General features: G+C 43.6%; 1 protein-coding gene across 1 annotated transcript; it reads left to right on the top strand.

The window, feature by feature from the left end:
- LOC141796032 (uncharacterized) lies at positions 1–25,426 on the top strand. The gene is made up of 4 exons (XM_074676896.1): positions 1–125; positions 17,284–20,963; positions 22,481–22,537; positions 25,267–25,426. Exons 2-4 carry the CDS (start codon positions 17,330–17,332, stop codon positions 25,374–25,376), a joined length of 3,801 nt encoding a protein of 1,266 aa, XP_074532997.1. The 5' UTR covers positions 1–125; positions 17,284–17,329; the 3' UTR covers positions 25,377–25,426.
- The last annotated feature ends 815 nt before the right edge of the window (positions 25,427–26,241 follow it).

Here is a 26,241-nt window from a genome sequence, read left to right as displayed (position 1 = left end):
TGTAAGGAGCTTTCACTGTGCGCTGGTCGGCACATGGACTCGGAGCAGACGGAGTAACCGAGTGGACTTTAACAGAAGAGGACTCCTGATGTATGGACTGCAGCTCGACCTCAGCGGGAGTTACAGTAGGTGTTCGCTGCTTTTCTCTTTAACAAGTGTTTGTGTGTGTGTGTGTGTGTGTGTGTGTGTGTGTGTGTGTGTGTGTGTGTGTGTGTGTGAGAGAGAGAGAGAGAGGTAATCACAGATCATGCTGATGATGGAAAGCGTTGTAACAAAAGTTTTCTCCTTCAGTGTTTTTAATAACTCTTCCTGTTTAGCGTTTTGTGTCTTTGCGCGTGCGTAGTGTGGGTTGATAAGAGAAGTTTTTTGGTAATCCTCGCTGTGCGCACTGACGGGCAGCAGCCTGCACGCTGGTCTGAAGGTGTGACCCAGTCACTGGACTCCTTCTTGGGGCAGAAGTCATTGAAATGTGGAGGTCGGATCTTCCGAGTTAAAACCTCTGATCCCTGACTCCGGAGCGTTCCGGACGGACCGTGTCGGGCATTAAAAAGAAAAAAATGTCTGTTAATGAAAAGTTAGTGTTGTGTAGGCGTAAAGGAAATGAAACCTCGGTCTTCTATAGCAAATTTAGAGATGATGTTCTCTGAGTGAGAGCTCCGGTGACAGATTTAACAGATTTAATCTCAGGTATTGTTTGCAATAATAACAATCTTGCTGCTGAATAAAATTAGTTTAGAAAATAAACTGTGTTTATGAACTCTACACAACCGGGTTTACAGAATAACCGAACTTAAAACTGAAAATAAATCAACATAAATAAATAAATTTTAAAAAGAATGTTAATTCTTGGAGTTACTGAGTCTGAGCTCTGACTGCAGTATCTGCTTCAGATCACTTTATCAAGTCGGAGGTCAGAAAATCAGAGAGGCTGTGTCCCAAGTCCCGCCATTCTGCATTGACACTTATTGTTTTAGTGGAATTGGTGTGTTCACACTGACATTGAGGAAAAACACTCTGCTGCTTTCTCAGCTGCTGCACACGACGGGTGATGGTTGTAATCAATCAATGACAGGAGATCAGGTTGTTAAAGTTCATCACTTCCAGTGAGTGTGAGGCTGAAGTGTTTCATTAGAGACAACACCACCCTGTCAGATTTCCTGCACCGCTCTAATAAGAACAGAGAGTAAACAGTGCATTTCATGTGAGTGTGCTGATAGAGGTGTCCCATGTGAGACACACAGTGAGCTTTACCTCCTCTGCTCCTGCCTGTGATGAGAAGTTCAGCTTTTCTCAGAGAGCTGGTTCTTTTGGCTCAGCTCCCAAAGAAGAGCTGGCTCCTCCGGCTCTCCAACGAGCCCTGGTTTAGTAATATTTGTAGCCTCATATTTTATCCTAATCTGGCAATAATTAATGATTAGTGTATTGATGAACCCTCTACACTCAGCGTTTTTATGAGGAGCCTTGTTTTGTTTGGTTTTTCTGTTACAAAGTGGGAACCCTTACTTTTGTTTATCTTTTAATCAATTTTTTTGCACAATAAAAAAGTAAAAAGTGAAAAGAAAGAACAAAAGATGCTGATCCAGATGTATGGAGCTATTATTGTAGCAAAATTGATTGTGTGTGTAAATGCATCCACAAATGTATGTGTCGCCTGATTTGCAAATAAATATCAAGTCTTAAATGGCTGAACCTAAAAATACACACAAATCATCGTTACAGCTGAGGCGGGCCTCCTAATTGGCTGTCTTTGTACATGTGATTGTTGCTACAGTCCTGCTGTGCAGTGATCTGCAGATGCATCAAGAAAATCTGTAAGAGTAGGGTTAGTTTTCCCTGAGCTCAGGCTGCCAGGCGCAGGCTGCCAGGCGCAGGCTGCCAGGCGCAGGCTGCCAGGCGCAGGCTCCCAGGCGCAGGCTGCCAGGTGGAGCTGTTCCTCTAGCACCTCTGTCCCACTTTGGTTCCATAGGATTATTGTGGCACTTTTCAGGCCTGACAGTGCGGTGCAGCCAAGAGGATGGACCGTTCATCACCTGGTGGAAGTAACAGTTGGAGTTTTTGATCTCGGTTTAATGTTGCCTGTCTTTGTGAGGAAAATGATAATAATGTCTACCTCCACAAAATAACCAAAAAGAGCCAAATAGGGTGTGAAAGGCCACAGAGGCATGATGCTACAATAATAGCTCCTTACAGATGCTGCTTTGTTTGTAGTCACTCATATTTTTGTAATCTCAGTGCAGTTTTCCTGGTCTCATTAATAAAATGGGGAAAAAAAACAGGACAGATATGAAACACACATCCTTTGTGTTCTCTAATACCATGACAGTCTTCACAGTTACAGGTCTCAGTTTGCTCATGATGGACAGCTTTTAATATCTCGTCTCAGCCTCTGGGCACACAGAACAGAAAACACACTGTCACATCTGCAGGTTTGAACCTCAGGTCTTTACCAAGTTTTTAAAGAGTTTTTGTCTACAAGAGGTCCTGACCCTCCACACTGTCTGTGTTAGAGGAGTTTCATGCAAATACTAAAGGCAAATATGTTCCATAAACATTCTCCCAGCCCATGATATTCTTGCAAATAATTGGTGGCATCAGAAGGTGAACTTCCAGATAAGTCAGACTGCCACTGTTATGTCTGCTTTTAAAGGACAGTGTGTGTGTGTGTGTGTGTGTGTGTGTGTGTGTGTGTGTGTGTGTGTGTGTGTGTGTGTGTGTGTGTGTGTGTGTGTGTGTGTGTGTGAGGTCACTGATCAGGGACTGTTGTGTCTAAACCAGTGTAGGAATGTGAAACTTCCATCCCTCTGCTGATCCTTTAGTTCTTCATGTCTGCTGAAGGCCTGGGGTTTATTCAGCTGAAAGAATCTATCACATCATTTCATATTTGACATATTTAGCTGTTAAGTTCTGTGTATCTGGAAAAACTGTTACTGGATGTCAAAACGTGAAGTTAAGGGTGTTTTAATGACCCACGTGTTAGCATCTGGAGGAGGAGACTTTGAGCTGAATTTAAAGCATTGAAGAAAAAGATGATGTCACTGCTGTGATTTTCACTTCATTGATTCTTTTATAAATCTGACAAACTGCAGAAATACCCACAGCCTCATTTTTTACATTATAACATTACTCTTGGGATGAAACATGGCATTATATTTCCTGATTAAAGTCAGGATTGTGTGTTGCAGTGTGTGTGTGTGTTTCTGTCATGTTGTCCCTCTGAGATAAACATCTCTGCAGCAGCAGCTTTGCATGTTTAGCAGCTCAAACTTCCTCTGTGTCCCCTGTAATGAACTTTTTTTAAAATTCATGTAATCTCTGTCGTGGTCCTCGGTATAAGCAGCTCACTCAGCCCAGGGCTTGAGAGCGCAACCTTTTTTTTTTTTTGTGTGTGTGTGTGTGTGTGTGTGTGTGTGTGTGTGTGTGTGTGTGTGTGTGTGTGTGTGTGTGTGTGTGTGTGTGTGTGTGAGTAAGGGTCTCGTCTGGTTGCTTTGTGTGAGTGCATATGTTTTACTGCTTCCTCTGTCACAGGCGCTGGATAAGACATTATGGATGAATTCCCCTTTTTTCCTCTGGCTCTCAGTCTCCTCCACCTGCACTCTCTCTCCTGTTCCCAGGAACAGTAGTTCCTGAGTAATCGTTTGACGTAAGACCCCATTTTTATTTTCATTTCAACAGAAATGCTTCTGTAAACTATGATACCTCTGACATGTAAACACATGCATGTCTGTTGTTATTCTTTGCTTTGATTTAAAAAAAGCATTTTTGTTGGCTTCTTTCAAAACTTTATAACAGAAATAACATGTTGTGTCAGCCTGAGCTTGTTGCAGACAAACTTCACATCTTCAGTTACCCCCCCCCCCCCCCCCCCCCAAAAAATAAAAATATAAAAATAAAATAATAATAATAATAACAACAATAATAACAATAATAATAATAATAATAATAATAATAATAATAATAATAATAACAAAATAAATTAATTAATTAATTAATAAATAAATAAAAGTGTGCAACCAATTCACGTGCCGGTGTGACCAACTAAGAAATTTGGTCACACCAGTGTTAGTGGTGAAAAAGTCATAGTGGGGTGCTGCAGCCTCAGGTGGACTCAGGCTTGTGAAACTTGTTTCTCTGTTGACCTTCAGACGCTCAGTGTGACGTCTTCCTGTGCATGGTAAGCCTGATCTCCAGGGCTGCAGCTTCTTTTACTGTTTGAAATATTATACTGAAAATCCCACACATCAGTTATTGGATAAAACATATTTTTGATTAAAGAGAAATTAATTTTCAAAAGAATGATTAATCAAGTAAAGAAAAAGTGACAGTCGATTCTGTTCAAAACTTTTATGGACAGAATTTCTGGGTGCAGCCAGGGTGTAGAGGGGGTCCAGTTTGGTGACCTCAGGATTGGATCACTGATTTTTGCAGATGATGTGGTCCTGTTGGCTTCATCAAGCCATGACCTTCAACTCTCTCTGGATCGGTTCGCAGCCGAGTGTGAAGCGGCTGGGATGAGAATCAGCACCTCCAAATCTGAGTCCATAGTCCTCAGCCGGAAAAGGATGGAGTGCCCTCTCCGGGTAGGGGAGGAGATCCTGCCCCAAGTGGAGGAGTTTAAGTATCTCTGGGTCTTGTTCACGAGTGAGGGGAGGATGGAGCGAGAGATCAACATGTCACAAACAGGCGGATCTGTGCAGCGTCTGCAGTAATGCGGACTCTGCACTGTCATGGTGAAGAGGGAGCTGAGCCAGAAGGTGAAGCTCTCTGGTTACCGGTCGATATTTCCACCCTCACCTACGGTCATGAGCTTTGGGTAGTGACCGAAAGAACAAGATCACGAGTACAACCGGCTGAAATGAGCTTCCTCTGTAGGGTGGCTGGGCTCTCCCTTAGAGATAGGGTGAGAAGCTCGGCTATCCAGGAGGAGCTCGGAGTAGAGCCGCTGCTCCTCCGCGTTGAGAGGAGCCAGATGAGGTGACTTGGGCATCTGGTACGGATGCCTCCCGGACGCCTCCCTGGTGAGGTGTTCAGGGCACGTCCCACTGGGAGGAGACCCCAGGGCAGACCCAGGACACGCTGGGGAGACTACATCTCTCGGCTGGCCTGGGAATGCCTCGGGATCCCCCGGGAAGAGCTGGACGAAGTGGCTAGGGAGAGGGAAGTCTGGGCTTCCCTGCTTAGGCTGCCGCCCCGCGACCCGACCATGGATAAGCGGTAGAAGATGGATGGAAAGAAAAAGTGACTTCAAGTGATGTATTTGAAGTTTAATGAGATCTGATGAGAAATGAGACATGTTAACTGGGAATCAGACATACTGATGGTAAGATTTTGGTTCTTTGCAGTGCTCAGACTGAAACGATGATCCCTGTTGTATGGGAGCACATTGGGCTCACATGCTTCTTGATATTTGATCCATTGATGACCTGTGAGCTTAATTTGACGAGTGCCCAGCTAGCTCTGTTAGGTTTTTATTTTTCCTCTTTTTCACTCTACAGTGCTGTGTTTACCAATGAAAGAAGTCTCTACATGGTGCCACAGCCTGATTTGCATAACAAGTCTCTTGCATTTTAAAGTTGTGGATGTTGAAGGAGAGAGAAAGAACAATGTAGGAGGAAACAGGAAACCTATAATAGCACACTTCAAAATAAACTTTCTTTGGTTGATTCTTGTTGTTTTTTTTAATGTCAAAATATCAATCCTCCTCTTTTATCTGGGCTTGGGACCAGCAGTAGCAGCTGGTACTGGAGATCAATACATGTTTTCACATCGTCTCCAAACTCCAGAAAGGTGGATACATTTGTTGCTAATGGTGTTTTTGAAAAGTTTGCTTGTGGGGTCTGAAAACATGCTAAATCTTTCAGCAGAACTTTTAAGTTGGCAACATTGTCCCTCCTCCTTCTTTCCTTGCGTGCATGACGTCAGCGCTGTGTGCCACATTAAAGGTAGTCCTGAGCTTTGAGCTTTAAAAAGTTAAATGAGTACTTGATGTGGAAAAAAAATGACTCCATCATTTTTTGTTATTGAGGTACTCGTATTATTAAAGGAATCATGGGAATCAGGTGCTTCCTCTGACAGTGTTATGTGCTCTGGTAACTTAGTGTCACGGCTCTGCTCAGAAATGATCAGTGTTGGGAACAGCAGAGTTACATCTCATTGGTAATGACGTTACTTTTTTTTTTCCAGTAACGGGTGATCTAATTAATTACTATTTCAAACATTATAACGCTAACGTTACCATTATTGACATTGAAATGATGCGTGTTACTATGTGTCTGACCTGGCTCGCTTAGCCAGGCACAAGAGAGGAGCTGCAAATAAAATGTGGGAAAAAGCGTTAGACACACAGGTAATAATGAGAACAACCATGTTGACACGGCTTTAACAGAGAGTTGATGCTAAAGTCAACTTTTCAGCAACAAATATCACACAGCTACCTGTGTGTGTCTGTGTAACCTGCAGTCATAGAGGAGCTCCTGCAGCGTCTTTGGGTCAAACCAACTCCAGGTAGAGGGTAGATGCTACTTGAGGTTCAATTGTAAGGCACAAGAAGCTGACTGGTTTTGACTTGAAAAAATGATCAAAACAATATCAGAGATGACAGGAGCAGACTTAAAAATAAGGGGTTAATCTGGAGAAATTACAAGTCAGGAGTGGAGCAGGAGATGGGGTTAAAAAGCAGGAGAATCCCTCTTAAATCAGAGAGTTGTCAAGTCTATCTGACCTGGATCACTCAGCCAGACACAGGTCAGAAGGGAGGTGAGCTTCTGTCAGAGAGACCAGCGCTGATTTTTACATGTGACCAATAAACAGTTGATCTGAGACCAACAGATTCTCCAGTCCTCATTCAGAGGTTACCAGTTTTTTTTCACAAGGCAGCCATGAAGTTCACACACGTGACGTTAACGCAGCCAAAAACACTTCAGGTCAAAGGTCAAACATGGAGCCAAACTTAGACTGAAGGAACAGCTGCATGGACTCCAGGTTGGGTCAAAGGAGACTGAGAGCATGCAGCTCTTCTCTGAGGCTCGTTTACACGACAACGTTTCATCTGAAAACGCTAAAACGCAATGAAAAAAATCTGCGTTTACACAGAAACGATGACGGACTGAAAATGCTGTAGTTAGCATGCCAGGCCTGTAGGTGGTGTAGAGTATTTTGAGGAACCTCCATTACAGGGATCTCAAACTTGTGCCATGGAGGGCCAAGTGGCTGTAGGTTTTCTTTCCAATCAAATACTCCACCGGCTGATTTCCCTGATTAGTCCCTGCTCTCTGCTTGAAGGTGAGGTAATCAGTGGAATCAGCTGGTGGAGTTTCTGGTTGGAAAGAAATCCTGCAGCCACTTGGCCCTCCATGGCACGAGTTTGAGATTCCTGTTCTATAATGAGGATTCCAAAGACTGAAATGGCTCTACTCCACGTAGCCTCGGTGGCCTAACTCCCTTGTGTGCAAACCCCATAAGCTTGTGTAAACACGCTAAGATAAAGACCGCTAGCCCGAGGGAATCATAATATCTGTTAAAAGCTCATGTAATATGTAGCCTTGATGAGCTCTGGGGCATTAGGTATTTTCTACGAAGCTGTGCACTGTGTGACTCAGATAGACATGGCTCAGACAGACACTGGAAGTCAGGTGCTTTCCACTGTATACTCAATGCCTGGCTACTGAAATGAGTCATCGGCATGAGATCACCGGTATGAGGTCATCGGTATGAGATATCATTTTCTGCTTGTGTGAACATACAAGGTAACACTTATATCACTTGTGCTAACTCTTTGTGCCCTGAAAGTTAAATCAGTAAATGAACTAGGGCCTTAAAAGGCCTAATTTTTATTTTTTTTTAAAAAGCTATGCCACCGAGACACCAATAGAATTGATGATGTTAAAACATGGAAGATTCTTGAACTCTAGGACACCAACAGATTCTGTGGTACGTGGGAAGGTTGAGGGGCAAGAACACCATTAAAAATTAAACAAACACCATTTGTAGAATTGGAAAGGGGGCGTAGGGCCGCCCCCTAAGCAAACCAGTCTGGCTTCAATTGAACCCATGCTCACGACCTTTGTTCAACTTTTTGCTGAATAAAGACTTTTTGCATGCATTTTTGAAGGCTCTTTCTCTTGATTCTTGATTTTTTATTGGACCTGAAGAAAAAGAGACATCAGATAGCCTCAACCTGAATTTTTAGTACACAACAGTGGTGCTGTAACTGTCTTGTCCAGAAGCAGCTTTTTGTAGATCTCCAGCAAAGTAGAGTTGAGCTGATCATCTGGTGCATCTGGGAATACTAAGTTCAAGAGTTGAGGCCGTTTTCAAAAGTTTAAAGTCAGCTGCAACACCGTTTCCGTGTAAACGTGAGGCTGAAACGCAACAAAACTTAGTACGTTTCACCCTGAAACCGTTGTCGTGTAAATGGCCCCTGAGACCTCTCTCCTCCATGATCTCTTGATCATGGAGGAGAGGAGTGTGACTCAGGCATGAGTGGTTTGAAAAGATGTTTTCAATAGGTGATGAGTCAGAACCCCAGCTAGACCAGTTTATCTGCTGGACTCTTCTACTCCAGAGCCATGCAGTTGTGATGAGGGTACAGGAGGGGAGTGTTGAGTGACCCAGCAGCAGCTGAGCACAGAGAGCTGATGTTTCTTTGGGTCACACCTAAAGTTGACGGGGAGTGTAAGTTTGTTCTGTTTGTGATGTGTGCCTGTTGATTCACCCGCAGCGAAGTGGTCGTTTTCAAGCTCTGATTGGAGTTTTTGAATCCCTGATCGTGGTACACTGTGTGCAATACAGCACAGGAGAGACATGTGAGCGCACAAACACGAGGCAAAAGTGGCCCTGATAAAGATAAGATTAATAACAACAGGTTTTTTTAGTTTGTTAAATAAAATAATACGTGAAAGACCAGGGCCCGTGTTCACAGAGCTTCTCAGAGTCCTCTCAGAGAACTCCTAACTTAGCCTGAAAACCCCAGTAAGGACTCTGAGCTTCAGAGGGATTCAGGGAGCTTCTGAGAGCAGCTCTCAGCAAAGAGGAGACAGAAAGTTTGATCTCAGTGAGGTGGTGTGGTTGGGCCCTTGCTAGGTATGACGCAGTCTGCTAAAGAGCTGTGATTGGTTTGTATGACGAGGGGAAAAGACAAGAAAAAAAAGAGCTCCATGCTCCTAGTGATGAATGGACAGTAATATTAACAGATCATAACTCAGATTGTATTGAGAAATGTGTCATTGTGACGTTAATTTAAGTTAAGATGATGAAACTAATTGTGCCACAGCTTCAAAAAGTTTGAACATACCTCATTCACACACTGACTATACTGATTTGTTTATTGATCTGTTTACTGTCCATGCTGCTCATGTTTCTACTCAATGAGTTTGTTTTTAATGTGGACGCAGACTCAGCTGTCAGCACTTCCTGTGATTGCTGATGTCCTTTAAAAAGCGGTTTGGTTTGGCAGAACGACTAGAACAATGTAAAACACGGATGAAAAAAAAGGACTAGACAGAGGAGCCTGCTGTTGGCACGGCTCGTGGAGGAGAAGAAAAGAGTGTTATGAGGGAACTTGGGTCTCGATCACGGCACAAGGGAAGAGGTAGACTTGGGAGATCATCGCCCAACGAATCAATGCGTTGCTCCCTCTCCTTTCGCTCACATTGCGCTGAAGTGTGACGCGCTGGTACGAGCTGCAATCCCAAGTGAGAGCGGAGATTACAGCACGAAGAGAAGCTGTTCTTCAACAGTTTTGTGGGCTACCACTTATGACATCAGTTCATTTGATATTAATGATCCTAAGAATTCTAAAAATTCTATCTGCTCATTAACCAGACTGTTCAGAGGGTGGATCAGCAGATAAACAGCTGTCTCAGGTGTTTGGAAAGTCCGATACCAGTCTCAGTGTTCACTAAGGCTTCGTAAAAGTCCTCCTCCCTCCTCCTAACAATTTTTTCACCTTAGGAGCTCTCTGAAGGCTTAAGACGCTTTGTTAATAACTTTTATCTTACTGAGGGGAAAAGTCTTAAAAAATCTTAGAATCTGAGAAATTCTAGGGTGTAAGAATGACGTCACTAAGAGCTACGTCTAGCTTGAGGACACTTTGTGAATACAGGCCCTGATCTATAGGAGACAAGTCATTGCTGCTTCAGTTTCTCCTCTGGTTAAAGTTGTGGATGTGTTAACACCAGCAAAACAACTGACGACTCGCCCAGCAGCTTTCCTTTTTAAGAATGACCTTTTCTACAGCTGATTGGTCACTGTAGTAGCCCCACCCCCTGTCTGCCATGTAATTGGTGCTTATGGTAAATATGGTGACACCCCCCCCCCCCCCCCCCCGAGGTCCGAATTTCTGACTTGGAAGTCGGAGCGCCCACACCATCCCCAAGTTCCCAGTAGGAAATTCTGCCATACCATACTGTGTACAATTATACCGGTATAAGTTTTTTGATGACATGAATTAGTAATTTCGCGATATTTGTGCAGAGGCACAATAACATTTTGTGCCCCCTGCTGTGTACAAAACAACAATGCCCGAGAGCGAAAGTTGCAAGGCAGCATCAACTTCGTCCTCACATGAGGACTTAGTGACTAACAGAGGAGCTACCTCAGTGATGTGGAGGTGGTTTGGCTGAACAAAGATCAGACACACAGCAAAACACATTAAATGCTAAATGTGCAGGAGAACTGTTACAGTGAAGGGTGGCAACACCACAAACATGTTCCACCACCTAGAGATGAAACACACGGTCAAATACAACTAGGCTCAGTCCACGTCTTCTCCTTTCTGTGGTGTTCTTATAGAAATAAAGTGTTGTGTTGTATAGAATTATGAAGTTGTAACTTTTCCTCCTCTAAAACGTCAGATTTCCTCTGGATCTGACCTACTTACTATGTTTACATTTCAAGCTTGTGTAGTAGTGGTAAATGATTGGAAAAGTGGCTTCTATACTGTGTGTGCAATAAAAATGTTGTAATTCAGAAGCAGCAACCACTAATAATAAGTTGTTCATTTTTTTCCCATATCATCATAAATATCATTATTGCAAACTTCCTTAAAATATCGTGATACAATCTGAGGCTGTATCGCCCTCCCCTAGTGTAAACAGTGATTACACTCCTGTTGGATTCTTTTAACTTTAGAATTTTTGACCAGTGCTTGACTGAATAATCAGCTGTATACGTAGTATTATTTAATGATTACATACAGAAATACTGCTGTAATGGCAAGTTTTTTCAACTTGGACACTGGTAACGCTTAACTCTGATACCTTCCACCGAGTACAAATCGAACGCAGCATAAGCTCTGGCCCAGCTAAGAGTTGAAGCTAAGCACCAGTTTCTGTGACGTTAAACTTTCTCTGTTCACATTTTTCACTCTTTGCTTTTCTACGTCTGGGTCCTTCAAGATGTGTGTGGTGAAATGTTGGAGTTCATCAAACAGCTGTTTGTAGGGTTATTCATGGAGTAACTGGGGCAATGCTGCTGTACTTGTCCTACTAAGCAGCTCTCATGTAACTGATTTTATTTTTGAGGTGTTCTACCATGAAACACCACACACATTTACTCTGCTCAAGATCTTTATTAGAGATGGGCATTTCAAGCAAAAGAGCTAGTCGATATTTGCCCGTAACTACCCCCCCTCCCACTCCCCCAACAAGCCTCCACCTCCACCCAACCACGTGCATGTCCCCTCCAACATTACACGCCAACAAAGCGGGAAAGAGGGAGAAGGTTGTTATGCTCTCTATGCCGATCATCAAACTTACTTCTTCGAGTGATGAAGCCGACCACTGAATGTTGATCTGTTGACAGTGCCACACTTCCCGCTGCATGCCTTGCTTTCACACGGGTGTGCAGTCAAAGACTTGTGACATGCTAGATTGACCCTGCAGAGTTTACACTGTACCTCATTTTCATTCATTTTCTGGAGTTCCCACACTTTCCAATCCACATTTGAACACCTCATTCTTGTTTTGGCTCGAAATTCTCCAGCCTGTTGACTCTTAGTCTGGCTCCGTTCATTATGTCAGTTTATTGCTGTGTTCTAGTTACACATGATCTGGTTTGGGCATGGGGTTGTTTTATTTTGAAAGTCATTGGGCATACTAGATGGTTTCTTTGCACAATTTCCTGTACCGCTCGACCTGCACTTTGTGAAAATGTACATGTAACAGCTCCAGCATCCGTCATAAAACTGCGATCTGCTGCAGACAAGACAAAGCCATCGTCACACAAACTAATCAATTTTTTTTTAGCGTAAATGAATGTTCAAAAACCATTGCCCATCCCTAATCTTTATTCAAACTTTCTCCTTCTCTTGTGTACCTGATTGATTTACGGATAACATTCTTGTAAAAAAAAATCCTGATTTCTTTTACTGAAAAATGTTTTTTTTGATCTTCTCTGAGCCACACCACATAGCTCTTTATTGTCCTTTACAGGAAATGTGTTGCCTCTGTCTGTGCAGAGGAAAGTACACAGACATACTGACCATTTGATGGTTCATGAGATTAACCTTTGAGCTATTTCAGAAAACTGGTTGATCATTGGTTGATCTGATGCTTCACACATTTCCATTTGTTAGAGAAAGTCAAGATTGACCAGGGACAAAGTTACCAATCCAAACAAGTTTAGGAAAAAATCTGGAAATGTGTGTAAAGATGCTTGACATATTACAGTAACTTGTTCAACCTTTTTGCATGTAAATACTTGTGTGATGAACTAATGACTAAATGTTGTGGGGAGTGAGACAATTCAACATGAGACCCATGATAAAGTCACCATTGTAACCAAGGCAACGCTCACAACAGCTGCTGTTAACTGCTCTCCCAACCAGTGTGTTGAAAACACTTATAGATGATCTCAAAGCCAGATATGACAGACAGGAACTGCTCCGGATAGGACAGGAGGTCAGACAGAGCGTTTCTGCTGATTTTATTAACTCACACAACATCCTGATGGACATAGCAAGAACTCCCAGGTCTTCATGGTTCACCATGCCGGTGGTGAGGCGACATAGGCGGCGTCGAGAGAGAACGCTGAAGCGGGGCTTCAGGGCCGGAGTGCTTACGCGTCTAAGCAACCACACAAACCACCGCTTCCAAAGCATTTTTCTCTCAAATGCACGATCTCTCACCAACAAAATGGATGAACTGAGGCTCCAGGTTGTACAACATCGGTAAGGACAGCTGCATTATTCTGAGGGCTGAGGTGTACTCCAACATCAAGCTGGGCTACAAGGCTAAACAGCTAGCGCACCTAGGCCAGTCTGACCACATGTCCTTGCTCATGATCCCAGCATACAACCCCTTTCGGAAAACTGCCCCTAGCACCAGAAGGAGGATCATAACCTGGCCTGATGATGCCTCTGAGCGGCTACAGGACTGTTTTGAAGGGACTATCTGGGACATTTTTGAACACCCAGACCTGGAGGTGTTCATGGACAGTGTTCTGTGCTACATCAAAAACTGCACAGACAACGTCACAGTGGACAAGATCATCCAACAGGAAGCCCTGGATGACACAGAAGGTCCAGCAGCTGCTTAAAGACAGAAACACCGCCTTCAGGGCTGGTGACAGCGCTCTGTACAGTGTAGCCGGAGCAAACCTGAAGAGGGGCATCAGAGAGGACAAAAGGAGGAGGATCGAGGACCACCTGGAGAGTAACAACAGCAGACAGGTGTGGCGGGGGTCCAGCACCTCATGCACTACAAGGCCAACACTGGAGCTGCTGAGGGAGGAGCCTCAGCCCTGGATGAGCTAGTTGTGCCCAGCACCAGAGGGAATACCAGAGGGCAGAGTAGCATCATGCTATCCACAGACATGGCTAAAGGAGCTAACATCAGACACCAACGCCATGTTGGAACCTGCGGTGAGCAGACAGGATCTAGGAGATAGAGATGGAGCATGACTAAAGAAGCTCAGTCCTGGACCCTGTGGAGATGGAGACTGGCTGGGCTGGAGAGTGGTGGATGGGCTGTCATCATCTGTTTTCTTATGGACCTTTTTGCACTTTCTATACATTTTCTTACTTTTGTTTTCTTGATTGCTGCTGTGACTGCAATTTCGTTGTACTTGTTACAATGACAATAAATTTCTACTTTATTCTATTCTATTCTATTCTATTCTATTCTATTCTATTCTATTCTATTCTATTCTATTCTATTCTATTCTATGTGCTTTAGACAGAGACCTGGTGCATCGCCACTTGTACAGAGGCTTGGTGTGGATTGAAGACACAGTGCAGCTAAAGGAAATGAAAATAGGAATAAAATATAATAGGGTTAGAAAAAACAAACAGTAGATTAGATTTAGCAATGCATAAGTAAATACAAGTAAGCAATAAAAGTTAGCAAAAGTACCAAAAATAGTGTATATACTAGATAAGATAACATTTAGATAACAAATGTGACAAGATAAGCTGAGTTAATGACATTGTACTTGGATTGTGTTAAAACAGATGTTGCCCATAGCAACAGTTGCAGAGGGAATTTAGTCTCAGTTAAATTGGTGAAACCACGTTAAGACTCCACTGTCCAGGTGATTTTGAAGGGAAGAGTTACAAAGTCTGATGGGCACAGGCAGGAATGACCTCCTGTGTCTTTCTGTGGTGCATCCTGGGAGAATCAGGCCCCGTTTACACGACAGTGATTCACCTTAAAACTCTGAAACGTAGTGAAAAAAATCTGCATTTACACTGAAACGCTGAGGGACTGAAAACGCTGTACTAGGTATGCCAGGCCTGCAGGTGGTGCTATAACTGTCTTGTCCAGAAGCCGCTTTTGGGAGATCTCCACTGAAGTAGAGTTGAGCTGGTCATCTGGTGTATTGGGGAATACTAAGTGCAAAAGTTAAGCAACAGATGCACATTTTGTATGAAGACAGTCAGCAGAAACAGCAGATTGAGCAGCACATGCACAACACGGTAGTTCGCGACGATCATAACAACGGTCTTGTTGGACTGTTGGATACGCTTGTGCGAAGCAGAGTGTGACGTCATCGTTTCCACTGAAAACGCTGGCTTACTGTTTACATGGCAACGGTGTCGGCAGCGCTTCAGAAAAATCCCACTCTGGATGCTGTTTTCAAAAGTTTGCGTTTCAGGTTGGTTTCCATGTATACACGAGGCTGAAACGCAACAAAACTTGTGTGTTTCACCCTAAAACCATTGTTATGTAAACGTCCCCTCGGTCTTACACTGAATGTGCTCCTGCATCCGACTAGTTCTCTGTGGAGTGGATGTTGTGACCCACTCTACATTATCCAGGATTAGGGATGGGAATAGAAAAACAGTTTCTGTTGAAAATCGATAAGAAATGTTTCAATTCATCGATATCTTTAGCCTTTGTGCTTAACGATTTCCTTATCAATTCTTTACATAGTACTGGAGCTGCCGGGCCTGATTCAGGATTTTCAGCTTGAAGTTTTGCTGAAGAACTGACTTCATAAAGAAATGAACATTTCTCTCTCTCAGGAGATTCATATTTAGTACGATCCAAATGGTGTAAATCACCTTATCTATCAAAATAACAAAATAGCGCAAGCTTGATGCTAACGCATATGGGAAACTGCATTGATATGCTAGCAGTTGGCATACATCAATATAACTTCAGTTTCAGAATAGAAATTCAACTTTTATCACAGAAACATAGCACATCAACTCTTTGTAAAAAATACTGAGAACTCCAAGTGTCAAAAGCTAACAGGAAATTGAAAGGCTCATGGCTGACTTCATAACTACAGAAAGCTTACAAACAACTTTAACCATTGCTTTGACCACTTAGAGACACTAGATGGCCTACTTGAATTATTGATATATTACAACACAGTACATCAACGTCACATTGTGTGAAATTTTTACCTGTTTCTGTTTAATTATGCCCAGAAATATCCAGACTTAGGGACCAATTACATTTTATCCACTTACAGTATTAACTCAATTAAACGTTGTTGACACAGACAACCTGTGAAGCTACTTTTTGTACCAAGAAAGTTAACAGCAGGAATTGATAAGGAAATCAATAAATAATCAGATTGATAAGCAGAGGGCATCAGTATTGACAAAATTGTATCAATTTCCATCCCTATCCAGGATGCTTTGCAGCTTTGGCAGCATCCCCCTCTCTGACAGCGCCGCCCACCCCGATGATGTCACTGGACTTGTGGATGCGTGTGTTGAGTCTGTTGGCGTCCGATCCTCTCAGCCTGCTGCCCCAGCACTCCACAGCACCACAGCCAACAGGAAGTCGCCGGCCAACACAGACTCCTGGGCCAAGCAAACACTGAGCATTTCAACATCAATATAATCAATAGATTGCTTTCATTGTCAGCCCCAACAGTGAAAGAAATTCCTTGACATGGCTCAGATGACAATGTGTGGTAACTGTCAAAAAAAACAAAAACACATGCAGATAAAGACAATACACACCAACAGGAAAGACAAAATGTAAAGATATTCAATCTGACTGTGTTATAACTTCATGTGATTATAAATGTGTGATTGTGTGGTAAGTACGTCTCCACACAAACAGGAGTGACAGTTTAACCGTAGAGTTTAGCAGTGGATAAGTAAGGAATCAAACCTGTACGTGTTTCTGTTTGCTGTCAGAGCTGTTGGTGAAACAAGCGTAAAATCCCCCCAACCTTTTGATTTGACATGAATTGGTACCCGATACTACCCACTCTGGAGGCTGTTTCCAAAAGTTTGAATTTTAGGTTGGCTGAAACGCCGTTTCCATGTAAAGGCGAGGCTGAAACGCACCAAAACTTAAGCGTTTCACTTAAAGACTGTTGTCGTGTAAATGATTTTAGGGGCAAGTTGACAGGTGGGGATCAACCTTGAGGCAGTGTGGACCCAATTAAAGTCAAGACACGTATTAACATTTGGCAGTCATCAATCTCAACAAATGGTATTCATTGATAAGGCTACAGGGCTGTTGTCCTGTGGAGTTTCTTTAACCTCAGCTCTGACTGTATATAAGGTAAGACGACCTCACTGTTGGCACAGAAGAGTTCGCAGTCTTCTCCCCATGCCTAATGAGAACTAAAGGTTTTTCTTAGTTCTCAGTCTGAGTTTTTGAAAGTTCAACAACTTGAGTGCAACAGGAAAATTTCCTTGACAAGTTTTAACCGAGTCATGTAATCTCAATGTGTCGACTCCAAAACGCTCCCAAAATGAATGTGTTGGACTGTAAAACCTTAGACCTTCATTTCCATCTCTGAGGATTTTTCAGAGACCAGTCTAAAAAGACATTTTCTCAGTATTTGTCTGAATTTCTCTTTATCTCTTTCTTTTAGGAACATTTCCACCTGGACCTGCTTTCAGGCTGAACAGGACACAAAGATGGATTCCTGGATGGATCAAGGGTGCCAACAGTTCCAGTTCCCCCCACAGTCCTCAAAACCTACTGCTTGGCAAAGGGACACAATGGGGAATCTTCAGGCCGGGTCAGTTGGGCCCTCACACCAGTACTGGACATCAAACGCAGGAGCACAACCACCACAGAGTTATCAGTACCCGAGCTCAGACTGGCAGGCCAGGGCGACATCCTGCAAGCAAATACCTACAGGACAACACAACCCAAACCACTGGGGGGTCAACGGACACTTTCAGAGTGGAAATCCTCAGTCCACAGCCAGCGTTGGTGCTCAGCAGGGCTTTCCCCAAAACTGTCCTCAGAGTTCAGCAGCCCAGGGTCCAACCAGCATTGGCCTTTACCAACAAGTTACCCCAGGGTCCACATACACTACAGCTGCTAACTCTTTGCCCCATGGACACTGGTCTGACACACTGGCCTACAACACTCATAACCTCAACCACAGACAGAACAGCTCCCAGGACAGATCCTTTTCTTCGGTCTGTCCTCCACCTGAATATTTCTCTGCTGTTAATCAGTCTTACAGAAAGATGACAACAAAGTCATCTTCCAGTCAACAGGCTGTCAGCAGGAGTCAGAGAGCTCAGCCACACCATGCTCCAGTTAGCAGAGGACAGTACAACACCAGCAGCTGCTCCAGAGCTGACAGGCTTCCTGAGCACACCTCGGATAGAACAAGTGGGAGAGTGATCACTAAGATTGCAGAAAATCAGTGTAAATCAGTCAGTTCTGCTCATCCAGCAAGGTACTATGGGAAGCAGTATGTCAGTCACAGCCAGAACCAGAGCCAGAACCAGAACCAAAACCAGAGCCAGAACCGGAACCAGAACCAGAACCAGAACCAGAGCCAGAACCAAAACTGGAGCCAGAACCAGAGCCAGGTCAGAGGGTCAGAGCTCAATCATCACACACAGGTGGCGGGTAATGACTCCCACACCTTCCAGTCTGTGCCTCTCTGCTCCACACAATCCTCTCCTAAAACCACCCTCAGCCGAGCAGCAAAGAGGAGCAAGGCACCTGAAACAAAGACCAAGGACTCATACCAGAGTCCAGATCAGCCATCAAGGTACGCATCTCAGCCTGAGTATTCATCACCCGTGTTTACAGCAATGTTTAAAGGGGTGTCGACTGGTGGCTCCGTCGATTGGTCTCCTGGCTGTGTTGGAACAAGAGCTGTTGCTGTTGTTCAGCCGCTGTTACAGGAAAGCTGCCACCAGGGTGCAAGGCACAACACCTCCCCTGACATGACGAAACAACCGCCTGAGCCCGCTGCGACGTATGAGCTGCCACGCAGAAAGAGCCAAGAGTTCAGAAAAAGCCCAAAAAAGTCAAAGCAGACAACGTCTGAGGAATGTGAAACCAGTGATCCATTGGGATCTGCTGATCCCTTGTTAGATCCAGCTGCAGACTTGACACAAAACCAGCCTACAGGACCAGAACCTGCTGCTGCTGACATCCAAGACCACCAGAATGTGTCTCCAGCTCTTTCAGAACCAGCTGCTGAAGCTCCAGAGAGTGTTGTGGAGCTTTCTTCAGTCCCTGCCATCCCACACACACCTGGTATGATGATGAAGCTCATACAAGAGCTCAATGAAGACAACATGAATCACATCAGGAAGTCCAGCCACTGCTCTACAGCCAGTAAACTGATGGATATGTTTTGGGATGGCGACCTCAAAATTTTTGTTACTTATTTAAAAAAAAAGGTGTTCAGCCAAATTGGTTATGAGGCTGATGCATTCTGCAGGGAACACGTCACCAAGGACACTGTCATCATGTCAGGGGTCAAAGAAGACGACTGGAAGGCTGTAAAGGGACACCGTATCCTCAAACATGACGAGGTTTACACAGAACCACCCTACCGACCGTTCTGGCTCATTGACAACGAGAAACTGGATGACATCGAGAAAGAGTTCGGCCTCCCCTGGCCTCTGAGGCGTCGCCTTCACACAATGGAGAGTGACATCCAGCGGGACCAGGGTGACAGCATCTCTGAAGAAATTCTCAGAGATGTGTCGGAGACAGTCCTGGCCCTAACAGAGCAGGAGCAGGTTGACCTCAGTGGAAGGAAGTCATCCTGCAGTGATGAAACAACTTCCACAAAATCTGCCACGAGCGAAGAGTCCAGTGACCCTTACGGTGCTTTAGAAATCAAAGTTCTGCCTCCAGAAGAGGCTCTCCTCATCTTTGAACAAGCAGTGATGGGCACCGCAGCTCAGTCAGGGAGCCAGGCGAGCTGCTCAGCAGAGGCCAAGCTGCTGGAGGTGGTAAACCTAACACTGAGAGATTTAGAACAGGAGGGGACAGCGATCAGTCCTGTGGACCAGGTGAGCTGCCTGGAAGAGTACCAGAGTGCCAAAGACCCCCTAAAGGACGCCAGGACGTGCGAAGAGGAGGGACAGCTGGAGAATGATAAAATGCATGGGATATCTTCAGACTGCATGTCCAACCCCACAGAGGGGGAAGATCCAGACCCCACAGAGAGAGAACATCCAGACCCAATGGAGGGGGAACATCCAGACCCCACAGAGAGAGAACATCCAGACCCCATGGAGGGGGAACATCCAGACCCCATGGAGGGGGAACATCCAGACCCCATGGAGGGGGAACATTCAGACCCCACAGAGAGAGAACATCCAGACCACACGGAGGGGGAACATCCAGACCTCATTGAGGGGGAACATCCAGACCTCATTGAGGGGGAACATCCAGACCTCATTGAGGGGGAACATCCAGACCTCATTGAGGGGGAACATCCAGCCAGAGTTGGGGACAGCTGCAACACGCAGGCGATTATATATATGGAAACTGTTGACTCTTTGGACAACAGAGACACAGACAGCTTTCAGGAAGTCTTGAACAGCAGCCAGTTTAACGACACACACACAAGCCTACAAGCTGTTCAAAGAAAGCAGGAAGGATTACAGGATTACGTTGGATCCCCGAATAGATCAGTGAAACCTCTGGTCCAGGATGCCCCGTCAGAGAAACAGAAGGAGTTGGCAGGTGTGATTGAGAGTAAATATTCATCCTTCAAATGTAGAACTGTGAAGCTAGCGTTATTTGGCTCCTCACAACAAGCCCAGTATTCAACTGTTGGCAAAATGAGCCATGTTTTTGCTTCAGAAGCCATGTCTACCAGACCTCCAGAGGTCCTGTCTGTGAGTCTCAGTCCCTTGAAGAGAAAGATTAATAAAGCTGTGCCCTCAGAGGAACTTTCACCAGTCAAACTGCGGATTTATGAAAACTGGCGTAAAAGTTTGCCTCCAACTCAGATCAGGTACAAAAAGTTCAAATCCCAGAAATTTCTCTCCTTATCTTCAGCAAGCCCAAAGAAATCTGACAGAACTGGAAGATTGAAGCAGCCACTCTATCCTGAAAAGAGGATCTATGATGTTAAAGTGATCTCAGGGAGGGGGAGGCTAGCCTCCAACGAACTGAAACACAGGAAGGAGAAAAGAGGAAGGAGAAGACACGCTGAAAAGCTCACAGATCAGCCTCATCAGGACAACATCATCCTGAAGTTCAGCGTGTTACCAGAGACCTTCAGCTTCAGGGATGAACCCCACAACACAGAATCCACTACCGACCCTGCTCCAAGTAAGTCGTACTAAGATAAACCTGTACAGTGGTTTCTGTTTCCTTCCTCTGAAGCTGCAGCATGTCCAAAGTCTGACCATTTTATACCTCAGCCCAGCTGCCTCCTTAAAATATATTTATCCTGTCACAGATATTAATCACATGCTTTAACTGCTTTTTCTTCTACGCCCATGTTGCAGAGCTCTCCATACTGTATGTTACCTACGGATCTGATTAAAAGCTGTGATTAATAGCTCTTACAAACTGAGAAACTCATGAATTAAACAGATAAAGTTTCCCTGACACATCTCAATGAAGTACAAATCAGCAGAGGTTCACCAGTCGGTGAAAAACCACACAAAGACAATTCCTCTGCAGAAAATTAGGAAGACTTAATGTCTTGACATAAACAGTTTATGGTATCATCAACAAATTTAATAATCCAGGGAAATGCCGGAAATTAAGAACAACAGTTAGTGTTGGATGGACCATACTTTAGGCTCTAAGTTTGCATTAATAAAAACGGACATGACTCTGTAGTGGAGATCACTGCATTAATAAAAAACAGACATGACTCTGTAGTGGAGATCACTGCATTAATAAAAACAGACATGACTCTGTAGTGGAGATCACTGCATTACTTAAAACAGACATGGCTCTGTAGTGGAGATCACTGCATTAATACAAACAGACATGACTCTGTAGTGGAGATCACTGCATTAATACAAACAGACATGACTCTGTAGTGGAGATCACTGCATTAATACAAACAGACATGACTCTGTAGTAGAGATCACTGCATTAATACAAACAGACATGACTCTGTAGTGGAGATCACTGCATTAATACAAACAGACATGACTCTGTAGTGGAGATCACTGCATTAATACAAACAGACATGACTCTGTAGTAGAGATCACTGCATTAATACAAACAGACATGACTCTGTAGTGGAGATCACTGCATTAATACAAACAGACATGGCTCTGTAGTGGAGATCACTGCATTAATACAAACAGACATGGCTCTGTAGTGGAGTTCACTGTATTAATAAAAACAGACATGACTCTGTAGTGGAGATCACTGCATTTATACAAGCAGACATGACTCTGTAGTGGAGATCACTGCATTAATACAAACAGACATGGCTCTGTAGTGGAGATCGCTGCATTAATACAAACAGACATGACTCTGTAGTGGAGATCGCTGCATTTATAAAAACAGAAATAAAACCTTTTACATGAAACTTTTTACTTACCAAAAGATGTCTTTCGAGTGATTTTCTAAAAGTCTTCTTTCAAACTGGTTTACAGCTGCTCCAACCAAATTCTGATGGGAGGTTTCAACTGTGATGGAGAAAGAGTGTTCTGAAACTAGGCAGACTAAAGAAGTGCTCTTTTAACTGAACAGGTGTTATCACGTAATTTAATGTTTTAAACCCAGGGTCCATCACTGTAACCCAGGTGTTATATTCTCTGTAAAGCTGCCATGTGCATTATTTTCATCATCTTCTGTTTATTTTCTCTTTTTTTTTGTAGATACAACTGAACATGCTGAAAGGAAACACTCAAACAAATCTGACATCAGAGAAAAAGGTAACAAATAGCACAAACAGGCGTGTTGATGTCATGGATTTATTTGCAGGATTCAGATGGAACTGATGAGTTTCTCATCTTAGATATTCATGTCCCTGATCATTTCAGTCCACAACAATCCCAAACACCTTCCCACTCATCCTCCTCAGCGATGGGGTTTTAGAGTTTAGACGAGACTAGAATAGAATTAAATAGAATAGAATAGAACACAGTTGACACAGTACTGCCTCATATGTGGTAATAATAAAAAGCACATTAACACATCCACACGATGGCCTGTACATACACACAGTCTATAAACTGACCTGAGGAGGTGTGATAGATATATGAATGATGAGATGACAGAATCAACTCAGCAGCCTTTGTGGGTTTGTTGGATGGCACAGCTCAGACAGATGGACGGACTAACTCCCCATAAGCTCACCCTCGTACCTTTTTATTCAGTGATGTCACCGGGCTTTGTTTTTGCCAGTTCATCACTACAGCAATGAATCCTGGCCAAACTAAAGTTATTACACTTCCTCAGTAAAAAGGAACTTCCTGTAAACATGCTTATCAGGCTGGAACATGTTGGAGAAGGTTCTGCCAAATCTCCTCTCTTACGGCTGGGAAACTCACCTTTTGGCCTTTCTGAAACAGATCAGCTTGATCTGCGTACCTGTTTCCAAAAAACTACCACTTCTGAACCCTCATGAGTATAATCTCAGGACAAACTGGTGCCTGTCAGCTTGGCCTTTTGTCCTGGCAGGTGAAACAAGCTCAGAGAACCACAGACAGGACCCATGGAGGCTAAAATGTTCTTTGTGTTACTGTCAGCTGTGAACGTACCTTAACACGTGGAGGCATAGTGAATGACCCTGGCTTATAATACTAAAGCCAAATCCAAAATCAGGGATTAATGTGAACATATCATATAAGAGGTTAACACTTGGTCAGCATCCTCCCCAGAAACCAAGGGCCAAATTATTCCAGGTGAAATGTTAGTCAATGATGTCATCAGCCCACATGTGGTCCTGTTGTGTCAGGGTGGATTGGGGTGGAAGTGTTCAGAGTGGGACAATCTTGTGTACTCATCTTTCTGAAAGTCCTGTACAAGCTAAAACAGGTATCCATAAGATTCACTCCATACCAGTGCCTGTATTGATCCTGCTGATCGATCTGATTCTTTACTGATTCCTTTATCAGTTCCTCCTGTGAATTTTCCAAAGTTACCCATGACTGAACACAAACACAGTCAAGTTTCTGACAGCCAACTCACCCAGTTTCCACCAAGTGGTCTGGTTTGGATCAGTACAGTGTGATACTGGGTTGGATCAGTTAAGCCCTTCCTGGAAGGCTGCGTGTAAGCCGGATGCTGATACCCGCCTCAGCTATGTAATAGCCTGACGGTGTCGTGTCCTAAAATTCTGGTTGAGGCATCTCTGATATCTCTATTTCTTCAGGTCCAATAAGTGTCAAAAGTCAAGAGAAAGAGCCTTCAAAAATTCATCCAAAAGGTCTTTATTCAGGAAAAGGTTGAACAAAGGTTGTGAGCTTGGGTTCAATTGAATCCAGAACTGTCGAGACAAAAGAGTACAGCTTCTTGTATACCTTTTTCTTAGGGGGCGGCCCTACACCCCCTTTCCAATTTTAGCAATACTGTTCATTTAGTTTTTAATGGTGAACTCATCAAACGTGGGCTCTGCCCCTCATCCTTCCCGCGCACTACAGATCATATTGGTGTCCTAGAGTTCTCGAAACTTCCGGGTCTTCTACTTTCAATTTTAATGGTGTCTCAGTGTCATAGTTCTTTTAATAAAAATTAGGCCTAATCAGGCCTTTGTTCATGTAATGATTAAACTTTTAGGATACAAAAGGTTTACACAGATGAGACATATGCCATTCTGTATCTTCACACAAGCAGATACACAATACCTCATGCTGGTGGTCTCATATCAATGATCTCATAATGGTTAGCTCGTTACAGTAACCTCATTAGATGTCATTAGGCGTACAGTGGAAGACACCGAGCTTCCAGAGCCTGTCTGGGTCATGCTTATCCGAGTAATATCTATCTGAGTCACACAGCACACAGCTTCTTGGAAACTACCTAATGCCCCAAAATTTGTCTAGGTAACATATGACAGGTGCCTTCAACAGATAATGTGATTCCCTTGGGCTGGCGGTCTTTGTTTCGGCCTGTTTACACAAGCCTGTGGGTTAGCACACGAGGGAGTCCAGCCACCGAGGCAGCCTACAGTAGAGTCTAGTTTGAGTTTGGATTCCTCTTTAGTCAAGAGGCTCTGTGAAAATACTCTACAATGGCAAAGTAGTGTGACACAGTGTACCCCGCTAATGAATCCAAGAAGCAAACCATGAAACAGTAAACAAAGAGCAATGATGGAAGACATCCAGCAATGCGTCTTCTTTGTGACTGACACGTGGCTTTTTGTTACAAATGGTATGGGTCCATAATTTGGGGACCTTTCCTTGGTTTAGTGCCTAATGAGACAAACTGAACTGAACCACTTGGTAGAAACAGAACTCCAGTCTTTATTACCCCAAACTACAAAGTAAATTCATCATCAGGCATTCGTCAGCAGTTTTGTAGCATCATGTCTTTGTTAGATTAAAAAAAGGTAGCAAACAAATTAATAACGTTAAGCAACATGATTAAGAACCACTGAAGCATAAAAAAATCTTGTTTTTTAGCAGTTTGGGCTAACGTGCTTCATTTTTCTGCATCCTAGGGACTTGGAGTAAACACTCAGAGAAGAAGTATCGTCCTCTAATGGGAAAAACCTCCAGCATTTTCCAGGAGTTCAAGAAGAAATACAAGAAGCTGTCGCAGCAGGAATGATGTGAGGGGGGAGGACAAACGCACTGAAAACAATTAATGTTGAACAGTTTTTACTGAAACCTCTTACTGTAAGAAGTAAACTGAAGAGGTTTGGGTCTGACCGGCTCTCAGCTGGAGCTTTTTACACTACTGTGAATGTTTGAATGTGATTCATTAAGGTGCTATTCTTGAAGTTTTGAACAGATACCTCATTCTGACACTAAGCTGACAGACAGAACGAGCTGCAGGTGACGTGTTTTTAAATGTCTCTTGTACAGACAGTGTTTGAACTTTATTTTTATACATATCACACTTATTTTTTATATTTTCATGAGAAAGCAACGTGTATTTGTGTTGTACTTTGACACTGCAGGTCAGTTTGAAACTGTTAACACTGAATGTATGTGTGTTGGTGTTTGTGAGTGTGTGTTTGTTGTTAACAGAGTTTCATTAAAACTGCACTGTGCATCCCCCTCCTGGACTTGTTTCATTGCCCTGAACAATGCAGAGGAAACACACGGGTGTGTGAACATGATCTGCAGGATCTTTAGTGTGAACATCACGTAACAAATCAGTAACAGATTAACACAGTCAGCTCCTTGGTTAAAGAAAAACCACAGTACCAGTGTCCTGTGTTTGTGCAGTATGTGTTTGTGCAGTGTATGATGTGCAGTATGTGTTTGTACAGGTTTGTCACACACAAAGTGTTTTGTTCTGATGGCTTTAGCTAGTTTTTTATAAGTTGGATTTAAGCTGGAGTAAAAGCTCACTAAGTTCATAAATCTGAGTCCTGAGAGTGTGGGATCAGTTTATGCTAATTTTAAGGAATGATTCCACTTCATGTTGCCGAGTAAGCAACTCTCTCTTTGGCTGAATGATAAGATGG

The sequence above is a fragment of the Halichoeres trimaculatus genome, unplaced genomic scaffold, assembly GCF_033239565.1.
Source record: "Halichoeres trimaculatus isolate MK-OKI-2021-1 unplaced genomic scaffold, fHalTri1.1 fHalTri1_scaffold_10, whole genome shotgun sequence".
NCBI classification, from domain to species: Eukaryota; Metazoa; Chordata; class Actinopteri; order Labriformes; family Labridae; genus Halichoeres; species Halichoeres trimaculatus.
The sequence above is the reverse complement of the archived record's forward strand: the minus strand, read 5'-3'. Positions and strand labels throughout refer to the sequence as shown.